We start from the raw sequence: 14155 nt of genomic DNA on the forward strand, positions 1-14155 counted from the left end.
CGACGCATCAAAGATACGGTGCCCAAACACAAATAAATATTTTGAAATTTCTTACTTAAAAATCACCTTTTTAGATTATCACACAATAGTTCACTGTAATACTTAAAACACTATTGGAAACTAATATGTTTTATATTTTTTTTCATTAACACGAATATAATAAATCCTGCCATTAGATTACGTGTATCAAATTTAACCAAACGAATGTAATGGAAAAATGAGACACTTTTTGAAAACATAACCTACTTTATTAATAGTCACTAAAATATAATTTACCGTATATGATGAAAACACAATTCTTTTCGCTCGAGGTTTTAGCGATTCCCGACTCGGAAATTTTCGGACAGCTCCAAAAACTGTCAAATATGGACATTTTCCTATTTCATGCTTTGTAAACTACGGACACGGACCCAAAAATACAAACAGTCTGTACAAAATACGGCAACCCTACCAATAATACATAAGGTGACTTCTTTATAGAAACTTATTGGCTTTCATTATTATAAATTATGTTGTTATTATTAATAGGCCTAATAATAAATCAAACAAGTGTGGTGTCGGAATATTGTGGCGTTCAATAAAGTGTGTTTTCGCCCCAAAAATTGCGAAACACTGCTGTAATCTATAATTAAAAATTATTTTCTTCGTTCTAGGATTTCAAGGAGAAACTTAACTTCTTCAAAATAAATAAATAAATAATATTAAAAGAAACAGAAAAATAAATAGTGTACACGCCTTTGGCCCAGGTTCGATTAACTGCGGGAGCTCATATGGTTCGGATCCCACGTTAACTATAGGTCCACGTCTCATATAGGTCCCGCCTTGTTGCTGGATGAGATAGCTGCTAAACTCAAATCCAATACAAAAAAAAAAAAAAAGTTAAGCTAGTATTACTTACGTATTTTCTAAAAGACTTTTCCAAATCCATTAAATAAGGAAACGTATTCTCATTTTCACACTGTTATATTCTTAATATTCATCTTTAATTCAGTAGTTTTAGTTCAGAACTGATATACGGAAGTAGAAGGTACATATCAGTGTGTCCATATAAATCCTATTATACTTTTAAAATACCGTCATACGCCATTTTGGATAATCGTATTTAAATGAAATTAGTGACATTTGAAAGAAAAACTCAAATATATTGTGCATGCCAACAATCAACAACAGTGGGTAACAATAACAATGTCAATAATGGACGTTATCAAACACAGAAAAAGTAAATTCACTCATGTTTACTTCATGATTAGTCGATATGGGCTTATTGTTGGATATTTAACAGGCAGTTGCCGTTTCTGCTGGAGGTCACTTGGGAAGCTTTTGTTGCTACACTGTTATGCCGTAATGTGCTAACGTAAATTTATTTCCTTTCCTTTCGTTGTGTTGTGTTGTGTTGTTATTAAAGAATAAGTTTTAAGTAGTTATGGCGACCCCACAAGAACGAAGTTGGTGTGTTTTGGAGTATCACAGCACGCAGAGTCTGGTGCGGGTTCAGTGTGGTTTGAAACAAAGGTTTCAACATCCGGCTCCTACACACACGTTAATTTTGAAGCGATACAGAAGTTGGAAGAGCTTCTCACTGACATTTACATGTTCGAGTACATCTAAATGAGCGGCTTCTAGGAAGATGGATTGGACATGCCGGAAATGATGATAATGTCGTCTACAAGTGTCCGCCGAGGTCGCCTGACTTGAGGGTTTTTGTGACTTCTTTTTGTGGGGTTACTTAAACGATTGTGTCTAGGTACCGTCATTGTGTCAAAACCTGCAGGTAGTGCAAGTTCGTATCAGTGCTGCCATCCAGTCCATTTCATCAGATATGTTGGAGCGTGTGTGGTGTGAATAGGAATATCGTCTAGATGTCTGCATCGCCACTCGTAGGGACCACATTGAATGTACACGAGGTATAGTAAAAATATTTGAGTTTTTCTTTCAAATGTTGAACAAAATCATTTAAATACGACTATCCAAAACGACGTAATACCACTTTAAATTATGATTTAAAGGATTATTTTTATGAGCACTCTCAATTTTCATACAATTTATTTCGAGACTATCGAGACGAGATTGAGACTTGGCCTCCGAGACCGAGACCGAGATCGAGACAAGTATCTGTTGACCGAGATCGAGAACACTACTTGTCAACCGAAATTGTATAAAGTCTCGTCTCGATACCACCTCTACTCCACTTAACATATGTTTCAGCTCAAATACGTATTTCAGTAAACATAGTTTCAATTCAAGTACACACGCCAGTTAATGTTGCTTTCTCCACTCATATACAAACTCCGGATTACATACTTTCAACTTAAGTAAAGCCTACATTAAACATAGTTTCAACTCAAGTGTCCATTGCAGTAAATATAGTGTCAAGTTAAGTATACACTCCAGTAAACAATGTTAAATAAAACAAATGCAACAAAGTAGACAATTATAGCGCATTTGTCAATTATATTCTTTGGTCCTACTAACAGTTTTTCACTTGCTGATTCTAAGTCATCGGTTTTCTTCCGAATTGAAATATAGGGAGAGCAGTTTCCAGTATCCATTAGTCTTATATTGTTTTCTATCCGTCTAGGGTTGTTGTTCATGGAGCGCATTTCAAAGAGGCGTACGGCAGGTTTAACGTTATTCTGTAAATAAAATATAAATGCATATATTGTTTAGAAATATATTTCCACAAAAAATAATCTATAAGATATCTTACAATTTTGCATAAGGTTTATCAGGAAATTCAGTCAGTTAAAGCAAGTGAAAATACCACAAAAGATACTATGATTATATATGTGATTTTTACTTCTATGTCTGCCTGCCCATCTCTTTCACGATACGTTCGTAAAACTTTCTCTATTTTGAGTAAATTTTGTGTGTTTTATTCTAGATTTCACATTAAGACCTTCATCTTTATTGTTGAAATTGATCAAAGGTTAAAGAGTAAATTTAAGTCAGATTTGCTGCCCTGTGCATTCAAATAATCTTATGAAATCGGCTAGGCGATGGTCGTGGCGCGGTGGTCGAGTAAAAGTAAGTAGTTCTTACCTTTCGCAACGGTGCTACAAGTGGTAGCACATTCCTGCCATCTATTATTATTATTAAGTATTCTGCCTTTCGGCAGGTCCTAAGACTAATGATTTTTAAAAATTTTAGATTTGGGCTTGGAAATGTTTCTTCCTCTTTTCTCGGTCTTTCAGCTCCCTCTTTTAACTCTAAGTATTTTCTCCTATCTTCAAATCATCGATCAGCTGTGTTCTTCTTCCTATTCCTCGCTTCCCTTCCATCTTTCCTTCTATGGCGGTGTGAAGAAGACAATGATTGTTTCTTCGGAAGACATGTCCAATCCAATGGGCCTTTCTACGAAGGATGGTGGGTAGAAGTGTCCTCTTCTCTCCTACCCGTTTTAAAGCATCTTAAAGCATCTCTGTCCATTTTATCTTCTCCATCTTCCTCCAACACCACATTTCGAAGCTCACTAAATATTTCTTCTCTAACTTCCTTAATGTCCAAGTCTCTGAACCATACAGTCCAATGCTTCATATATAGCACTTTACCAACTTCTTCTTAAGTCCAATATTGATCCTGCTAGTTAAGAGTGATCTTTTCTTGTTGAATGCTTCTTTAGCTATTTCTGCCATCCACACACATATATATTCACTACTTGCAAAACAGTAGCAAAGTTGTTTTATGCAGAGCTGTATCGCATGATGTAGCTACTGTCAGTAACAGTAATTGAAAGAGTATTTACTACGAGAAAGAAGAATTTTAGATCACTTCAAAATCGGGGTTGAGACCATCTGCAACTAGCACATTACAAATGTCTGGCTTTGTCTGGACAGATCATACATGCCTAATATTTCTGAAATCGCAGCACCAGCTGCAATGACATGTTCAACTAAGTCTTTACCTGTTGCTAGAGAGGTTTTGTACACGAGATGATTTATTTTATCTCACAGAGAGAAATCCGGAATGACCTCAGGTGAGTGAGTGGAAAAGCCACAGTTCCGTTTCTACCAATCCAAAGATCAGCAAGTATTTAATTGAGAAAGTCCCTTACATCCACGTCGAAGTGTGCAAGTGCACCATTGTGTTGGAACCACAGAAGCAGCCTAATTTCTCATTGTTCCATCTCTAAATGTTTCGACAAAACGTCATATACTAATATAAGATAATGAGGTTAAGTTCAAGGGTATCCAACCTGTACTGCTATCGTCACAGTAGTACAGGTGGAAACTAACACAACATGTCTCATCTTTGAAACTTTGGAACGTAGCGATATATTCCCTTGGAACGTGCTTGACGTTATACATCTACAGTGTTGTCTCTTTTTTCAGCTGATCGTCCAGCGATTATTCACCGAGGATCAGTTAGTAATGACAGGATGGATGATTTCGATGCAATGACGAGAGTGGGAGGAAGTGATGGGAAACCCGAAAAAACGTACGAACACGGTATTTGTCCACAACCAATCCCATTTGGAGGGAGCTAATATCGAACCACGTACAGAGGTGAGCGCTCTACTTCTGTGTCAGAGCGAGCTAAGTGTAATATTGTCGCCTTGCTACTATTTGCATCGGAATATTATGTACCAACTCTTTTTCATTCTGTATGTCTATCTGCAGAACACATCCATTTTATGTTTTAAATTATATAGTCATTTGTGTGTGTTTGGGTGTGTGTGTGTGTGTAATTACCTCTCGCGCATTATCAATTACCTTTTATGCTTTATGTCAAGGAAGGGCTTTGTGACTCAGAGAGAGAGCACTTACCCTTGATGCAAAGTGTCCCAGCATTATACTTGCTTCGTGGTGGACATCATTTTCGTGCTTCTTCGGAGTTGTTTGAGTTTTCTCCCATATTCCAATCATTCATCAATTATTCCATCGTCGTTCACTTTCACTAACTACACTTTCCCTTTAGCCCACATGGTATAGGTGCAGATCGTTAATCTGAAGATTTCGTTTACTTTCGTTTTGTTTGCTGTACTCATTCTCTACTCGCTACCCTGGTCGTACATACAATTTAGTACAACACTGTAAATATCCTTTATCATCCTTTGATTCTATTCGAGATATCTATGTCCTGCCAACGGACTTTCGTTACATTCTGGGACGTCGTTCCGCACGTCATCTACCAGATTGAGCTTTCATAACGGAAAAATAATGAGACTCTTTCACTTCTTTTGGGAAATTCCTTGCGACTTCCTTGCATATTCCTGAAGTAGGTGTATTTGGACAAAACAAGTTTTTAAGTTTGATCGTACAGCGTCACGCGTAGATTTAAAAAAAAAACAGAGTTTTAAAGTTCATATTGCTATGTTTTCTGCATCCTGTATTCCCGAAATAAAGAGACTCCAAGGATATGTTTACTGAAACATTTTTTTCTTTCTGTAAGCTGATCATTTCCTATGCATCGAAAACAACCTCTAATAAACCATAGTCGCGAACTACAGTTTAAGATACATTGGGCTAGACCATTGCGAATTCTAGTCGTTAGAAAGTAGGGTAATTTGTATCTACTTTAAATAATGTTGAGTTACTAGATGCTTTATTATTTTCAAAGGATGTTTTATTTTATTTAAATATACATGTGTATTTCTATTTTATTTGGACATTTAGTATAGAAGATATTAAAGTTCTTCTTTCGAATTATTATTATATTTATTTACTTACTTTTAAATATATATCAGAATATAAGTTAAACATAAAATACAATCTAAATTAATTTTCTAACATCATACTTACTTTTCGCTTCCAGAATTTTAAATTCCATTTTCCAAAATGGTTTGGACCACTATTCGTCCAGTTATAAGCTACAACGAATTCAACCAGACTAAGGAACACAAATACCTGGAAGTACATAATAATATTTGTGATTAAGAAATATGTGTATTATAAACATGAATTCCTTTCAAATATATTATATTTACCTGGAATATTATTTGAAACACACTCGAGACATTCTGTTCATGCGATAGTCGAATCTTTTGCAATGGTGAATCTCGGAAATTCTTTCACACCCACCGTACAGCCCAGATCTAGTCGTATCTGATTTCCATCTTTTCCTCAAAATGAAAGAACATCTACGTGGCAAACGATCCACATTAAATGATAGTGTCAAGTATGTGGTTTACATATGGATTCGTGATCAGGATCTCATCTTCTATCTAGGGTGTAGACAAATAGATTTTCAGGATAAATAAGTACTTCGATAGAGAACATGACTACGTCGAAAAATAGTAGAAGGATGTATCCTCATTTTGCATTCAACAACATAGCTTTACTATACAATATAGCTTTTCTTTCCTGTAAATTGATATGTGTTTCTGAAAAGTTCTTTCATGCTGAATCCGAAAATGCATTAAGTGTTTACATATTAGGTGTTAATTTAAAGAGATGCATGACTTGATTAAAAAATTGTTTCAAAAAATGGAAGAAGTCACTGAAATTTGATTTCAAGCCATTTACTGTAATGGACACATGTTATTTCTGGTATATCAAATTTTTATGATCATTTTAGTTAAAATAGACGTCTTACATGTCTTTCTAAATGTTACCATTACTTTGCGTCTTATGTACGAGAACATAAGTGACGAAATATAATATCTTCCCGTTATAGGGAACTGAATGAAGTTGCAGTCGGCATCATTGTGAAACAAATGAATGTAGAATAAATAGCCACAGTGAATTGGTTACTGATTCTCTACAATCTTGTGTATGTCCACTTGTATCGCTTTCAACAGTGTACCATAAATCATTTTGAATTACGCAGGAAGAGTGAAACATCAGACATACTTACTTACCGATTGTAGGCATGTGATCATGCCAATGCAATATAAGTGGAAAGCATGTGGGCTTTTGTTCATCAATATAATACATTCCGAGAAAGTGATCAAATGAATCAAACCGATTTTGATGTGTGTGTGCTGTAAAGTGTAAGATTAAGTTGTTGCTGCAACCACAAACATCACCAAATCGCTCATAAACAGGGCTTATGAATTGTACTTCAGCCCAAAGTATACGAGGTCAAATTATCAGCTCAAAGTGCGTGCTGCAAATCTGAGGAAATTGTTAGTGTGTATTTACAAATCGATGTCCTTTGTTGTGTCCATGGTGTGGCGTGAACCACATGACTACATACAAGATTGTTACTTCTGTTTATAGAAACTCCGAGGAACAACAATCAAAGAAATAAACTGTGAATTACTCATACATACTAACCCGTAGACAGCCAATCTAACATAGCGATGAATTGTCACCCCCAGTAAAACAACAGAATTAACAGCGTGCGATAGTGTCATAGAAGGTGATAGTGATAAGCCTATTCATGATTGCAATTATACTTTGTCCGATGAACTATTCTCTTATCACATAAAGAAGTAAACGATCTAGTGAGAGACTTCAGTTTGTCAAAATTGCAATCAGAGGTCTTTGACTCACGATTATTAACTTGAAATCTACTCCGAAAAGTTACCATGCACCTTGTTTCATTTTTAATAGCTATGGTAATGTAGTGTTTTGTAGAGATATGAATGCATTAATGAAGATATTGTAAGTTCCTTATAGCAGTGAACAACGATAGTTCATCGACGCCTCAGAATTCAGTTTGAAATTTATGCTTCTACATAACAGGAATTTTCATCAACCATTCCTGTTGGTTACGCCATTATCATGAAGGAATTCTAAGAAAATCTTAAGAATCTACTGAAAAAATACAATATGCGAAACGTGGGTGGCATATATGTGGCGATCTGAAAATCATCGGTCTATTTTCGGGTTTACAGTAAGGTTATACCAAAAGTTACTGATTTTATGCGAATGGAATAAGTAGGACCAGGAAAAGGCACTATCTTCAAAGAACATGACCTACCTCTATACCTCCAAGTGAAAAAGTGCGCAACGAGAACCACTTGTGCATCCTTAGAAAGTGTAGTTGCTACTCTCCACATCAAGCTAGGGACAATGAAGATGTTCGTCAAAGGATCGGATTCAGAGTCTCCACGGTTTCAATATTCGAAGAGGTAGTATAGAGACATATCTGATCCAAGTTGAAAGAAGGGGTGTTCGTTGGGCTTCAAAATACTACGTTAAAGAACGATCAGGTTTAGAAAGTAGATTGGCTGACGTTGAGAAGAGGGTATGGCTCTCTTTCAAACCAATATGGAGTAATTTTCTCGGTAAGTACAAAAGTGAGAACTACGTACAAGTAGTGGAGGAACTGTTGTTAAATTACTAAACGATGGGTTGTAACACATCGCTTAAAGCACATTTTCTTCATACCCATTTTGATTTTGTTTCTGTTAACTTAGAAGCAGTTTCAGATGAGCACGGTAAAATATTTCACCAGACAATTCACATCTTTGAGCGATGATACAAAGGCTTCTGGGAAGAAACAAATGCTCGCAGACAACTGTTGTAGTATTATGGCGACACGTTGGCCTACACACATCCAAACATAAAAGAAGGACGACATTATAATAGTAGCTCCGATTTTGTGTTAATAAATATTACGATTCATAGAGGAAGACTGAACGGTGAATATTAGAAATATAGTGCAGTTTCACATAGTTCGTATCAGTGTACAATCAATACCCATATATGAATTTGTTGTTCGATTTTTTCATTCTTTTTATTGGTACTATAATGTGTATGCCCTACAAAATGGGTGAAAATTGATATAACACAATAATTATGAAGATTACTTAAGAGCCCTATTTTATCTTCCTATATATTTGTGGCTGTGTCTTGTAGGCACTAACATTTTCCACAATTATTTACCAATACATATTTTCGATACTTATTATAATAAACTTTGTAATTTTATGTTAAACCTTTTCAACAACTAATGATACAGACAAACATATTTCAGATTCAGATTCAAGAAATCAAAATCTATAAAAGTCATACTTTCATAAAGAAAAAAATAAAAAGTTCAAATTTATTGTCCAGTTTTATCTCTCTTTATATCTAGTATCTATACTATCTTGAAGTAATAACCTTATTTTTGTCTTCTCTGTGTATTTAAAACTAAAATACATTTACATATCCCACTGCCTTCACCATTATATACTAGCGTGACCATATGGTCACAGTACGTAGCGTTCTATATTTCAAGCTGTAGGTGTCACTACTTTAGTGTTATTATTCTCCTACGTCTATCTAACTTTCACACCCCGTTACGCCCATAATAAATGACTGACGTCACAAATTTGTGTAGTTCTGTTTAATTTCATTCCTCAGTGATCTCAAAATGACAAAAATTGTCTTATCTGAGACAGAAAAAAATCTGTCCCTAACGGGTTAATATACATAATGCCAAAGTTCTCAAAATAGGTCAAAATAAAATTTGCTCCTACATTTTAATGATTCCCTGCGCTTTTTCATATTGAAAACAAAGATTGGAAACAAATATATAGTTGTATCTTCAATGGGCATGTTACTCATATTTTTAGATTGTGGCCCATAGTCTCGTGTGGAAGCGAAGATAAATATTCTGTAATATTCTTACTTAATCGCTACTTATCTTCTATAACATATAAGGGACAAAAAGAATATTACATCTTAAATATCATAGGATCCATCTTTATAAACTATGGTTAATGATCTCAAAAGGAGTGAGAAAAATGTTCCCCCACATTTTAAACCTTTCTCAATATTTGTGAACTGCGAATACAATTAAATCATCAATTGTCAAACCAACCTATGAATATAATTATGGTTCACGATTTCCAAGACAGGTGAACTAATTCTACTATCACAATCTATATTTTCCTTATATAAGATAGTAAAAACCAAAATCTGTTACATGAAACGCTATTAGCATGTATCTACACAATTATAAATCATAGGTAAGGGGTAATAATATAAAAGAGAGAGGGATGTAACATTATTACCTCTCTCAGATTTTAACACAGAAATGCTCAAAAGTCCATGAAAAGTTTTCTTTTTAATAATTAGTAAAACGAAAGTACTTTTCTTCATACTTTCTGACTTATTTGCATCACGTGAGGTAAGGATAACAGTACGATACGATTTGTTATAATGTTATTACCCTCTCGGATATTAGATTAATCAAAACCTATTAAAAGTTTCTTAATAATTACTGACAAGTAATTCCTTTACAAACTTCACACAGCACAGGAGATAGGGGTAATAATATTATAAGTTTGCTACAATGGTATTGTTTCTTCGGATTTTCGATATAGGAAAGGTTAAGAAACCGTGAAAACGTGTTTAATAGTTATCTGAGAAGCAGCTGTTACAAAAAAAAATTGGTTCTGCTAAACAAAAAGTTTATCTGATGTCAACCCCTTCTCTTGCAATTTGCGGAAAAGTCTTGTATCTTTGCTTGTAATATGTCAAACACTGGTAATAGATAATCAAATCCGATCAAACGATTTAGGTTGCAATTGGTCAAAAAGTTAATCAAAGGAAGTTTGAGTGTGACTGTATGCCTGACATCAGTTTGAAGATAAGTTTCTTGGGTCAGCCTAAGTGACATGATAGTTGAAATATTTTAATTTCGTTCTATTCCCACTGATCTCGTCTTTACAAAATTCTAGAGTCTAAATTTTAATATTACATTACACAATTTTAAACAAGTTTTGGATGGAGTTTACGTCTCATTTTCCTTCTCAGTATCTTAAAATTTGTAGATAGAAGTGAGTAATGAAGGTCCGAGAGAAACTTTGTGTTTAGTGTTTGCTTACTACTAAATGCCCATGTCAAGACCCGAGAGCAAGACCCCAAACGCCAACAGTAAGCTAACATTCTGTCTTCTTGATTTTAAGTAACTAAAGATAACTGACTATCTTCGAGAACTGTATACGTTACATTTTATTGATGGTAGGTGCAATGTTACCTAGGTTCGCACATTCTGGGTGGGCTGTGGTCTCAGCCCGTTCTCTTTAACTTAAAAAAATTAAAAATGTAGAAAAAATTTCAATAAATATAACATGCTATATAATTTTTGAGAGATCAAGCTTTGTAGTTATGAGAAATATGTTTAAAATAAAAACAATTAAATGATTTTTGAATAACATCTAGAAACCTACGTCTTCTAGGGAAAACACGTCCGTTCGCAGAGTTAGTATAAATGATTATGAGCGTTTTAAAATATTGTTTTGTAGAATAGCATGAAATGTGTAGTACCTATAACGGTATGTACTCATACAGTTTTCTTTCGTTTCATTACTCTCGTATTTGGTCACTAGAAAGGAGATTTAGGAAGACGTCAAAATGTGGGGAGGGAATGAATTATGTGTCACTTATTTCATGAAAGGAACTCGAATCCAAAGATACTGCCGTACCATATTCATGAAAGAAACACTTGTGCGAAAACTTGGAGAACGATCCCGTAAAATAAAAACAGAAGTATCTCCTGTTACCTATGACAAGAATTTTAAAATCCGGCATTTATTTAAGACAATCCTGAAAAACGCAAAATTTGACCTATTAATGTACGCTGGCTAGTTTCAAGCCCTAAAGGTAAGTGGGTTGAAAAGAACTTAGATTTAAGCAACTCTTAATTCTCTACTAGTTAGGCCAGTTATACACTATAAGTTCTAGGAAATATCTTAGGATTTATCTGAAGAAAAATTTTACACATCTCGTAGGAAATCCTACCCTTTTGTGCCATGCATTAAATACATTGCATATCTACTGATATTGTTACTAGGCGATATATTGTTAAATTTCACGCCTCTAAAAGAAACATTAGAATCAGAAGATAAATTAGAAAAATGTACCCCATCAGTCCCTGCACCGCTCTTTATTTTGTCGATTATTTTTGTTCTTTCACCCATATACGGCTGGCGGGGGGAAAACAAATTTGTTTTCATTTTCTCTCACTTGATGTCGCTTAAGTCAAAATAGAGCGTATTCTAAACAAGAGAAATCTCATAAGATCGTTCAGAACACAGGAAACGACATGAGATATGATGTCATACAAATTGGGAGTTTGATTCTAGGAAAACTCGTAAGAGATTTCCTAGGATCTATCCTGTAGTGTATAGATGGCCTTACACGTATTACTAACGATGATCATGACTGTACAAAAAATTGAAAATAATAAGATCTTTGTTTACTTCATAAATACTTCAATTGTAAATCTAAAATGCGTTACTTGTGCTCTATTTAGCAAACTACTATCAAACAGGTACTCGATCTGAACTCATGTTTTTATCATAGTAGCCTTTGATGAAATAAAAAACAGTACATTAGTGGTTCGTTTGCCAACAAACGTGTATTTTTCTTCTTCCAATATATTTATTTGCAAAAATAAAATTGAATAATTGGACTAACAGTTAAATACAATGTTTATTGAGGTACATAGAATCACGTTTTTACTGCACCAAATAGGCGATTCCGGATCTATAAAACAAAAGCTTATTGAAATGCTCTCATCTCGTTAGAAACTAAATTTTACCTTTAAGATCCTTGACGTCCCACCTCATCAAGATATCGCCGTCCTGACAATGAAAGTTGTGTTGAAATGTATATTCTCTCTATTGTGTATTCCTCTATTGTCAATAACGATATGAAAACAGTAGCTTGTACTTTTCTAGAAAATATTACTATATAAACTTACCATACATGCGAACATCCATATGTCCACTGCCTTCAAGTAAGACACAGGTGGTAAAGACTGTTGAATAGATACAAATTGCGTCGATAGCGTAAGAAGTGTGGTTATACCAAGAGCCACTCTCCCTGGAACAGCCATAGTGTCAATCCAAAAAGACAGCCATGCAATACAAACCAGTATTATAGTTGGGAAATAAATTTTCCATAAATAAAATATGTATCTCCTTTCCAAATGAATGACAAAGCCAACACAAGCATACATATCTGAAAGTAAAGTTGAATAGGGTTAAATATAATGAATGAATGAATATGTTAGTCGGTGGTTTCATTGTTTTTATGTTAATAAATTACTGAAAAGGATACGAAATGACGAAGTTCAAATAAATATTTATCCTTTATTTCAATTTGTGCATCGTTTTTGACCTGAATGAAAAAGGCATTTCTACATACAACTTTATGGTTTAAGTAAGTCAAAGGTTTTACGCTTTAGAAACATAAGCTCATTAGTGAATCCTATCATGTGCTAGTTCAAGCCAGTCATCTAACTCGATTTTCCAATACCGTGAGAAATGTCTCCAAAGCAACACCGTCTGTTCTTAGCGTCGTATAAGCTGCTGTATGTATAGTAGTATACAATGTTTCTTCCAGTCATACTTCAGACGGTAGGGTTTTGGTCTCCCGGAGTTAAAATTATATAAGTTGCGATCACCTGTTATCTTGAACTGAAAACACCCTTTATCGAATAGGATTCTAGTGAAGTCCTCTTCGATTTTCATTTTGCCCTCCCAAAATTTTCTGAAAGATAGACTCGTTGAATATTCTCCTTACTTAAATTCTAAGAGGATACATATTTTGATTGCCTATTCTTAGAATTATCTTATTTTCTATTAACAAAATAATTGTTAGTACTAAAGAAATTAGTTTATTTGAAGAAATTTGTAGTCTACTGTTACATATCTTTGTTCCAACGTACAAGACAAAAAAAATAGCAACGTAATATGTTGTGTTCAGTTGATTGTGTTGTTATTTTGTTCTCATTGAAAGTGGAACATATGTTTCTATTAACATATTTACTTTGGGTTAAAGGATACACATAAATCATAAATAATTACTTACACACTTAATTTCAAGGCCAAACTACTGTAGTTTGGGTTCTCCGGGATTTATTATAACTTACTGTAATAACAATGGAAGCATTTTCAGCGTAATATTATTTTACATTTTACGTTCAGAGTATAAATGCTCTATGTTAAGTTATAACAAGGGAGAAACTGTTAAGTATTACTTAAGACCTGGAAATAGGAAAATTCATAAATTATGCGAAAGGCTATGTAATGCAGAAGAGGACTGGGAGTACAAGGGTCCGCCCGGAGAATGATGCTTAAGAGCCTTGATGAATACCGAGTTGGTCTGGAGTCTGAACTCACCTCCCGCCACTGGACCTGACTATGGTTACAATAAAGCTTTCTTAAATTGTTTCCGAAAGTTAAAAACGGAATCATGAAACAGAAGATAAGCCATAGAACCAATACGATGTCGTGAGGATACTCCTACTGCATTTTTGTTTTCAATTTTAA

General features: G+C 34.5%; 1 protein-coding gene across 1 annotated transcript in view; it reads right to left on the bottom strand.

The window, feature by feature from the left end:
• Positions 1–14155, bottom strand: part of LOC145682198 (glycine receptor subunit alpha-4-like) — a 96247-nt gene that overhangs the window by 22686 nt on the left and 59406 nt on the right. The window contains exons 8-10 of the mRNA XM_081753781.1: positions 12583–12842; positions 5739–5843; positions 2473–2633 (exon numbers count right to left, since the gene is read on the bottom strand). Coding sequence (XP_081609907.1) covers positions 2473–2633; positions 5739–5843; positions 12583–12842 — 526 coding nt within the window. The remainder of the gene's footprint in view (positions 1–2472; positions 2634–5738; positions 5844–12582; positions 12843–14155) is intronic.

This window comes from Thermobia domestica, chromosome 3, assembly GCF_964235325.1.
Source record: "Thermobia domestica chromosome 3, izTheDome1.hap1.1, whole genome shotgun sequence".
NCBI lineage: Eukaryota > Metazoa > Arthropoda > Insecta > Zygentoma > Lepismatidae > Thermobia > Thermobia domestica.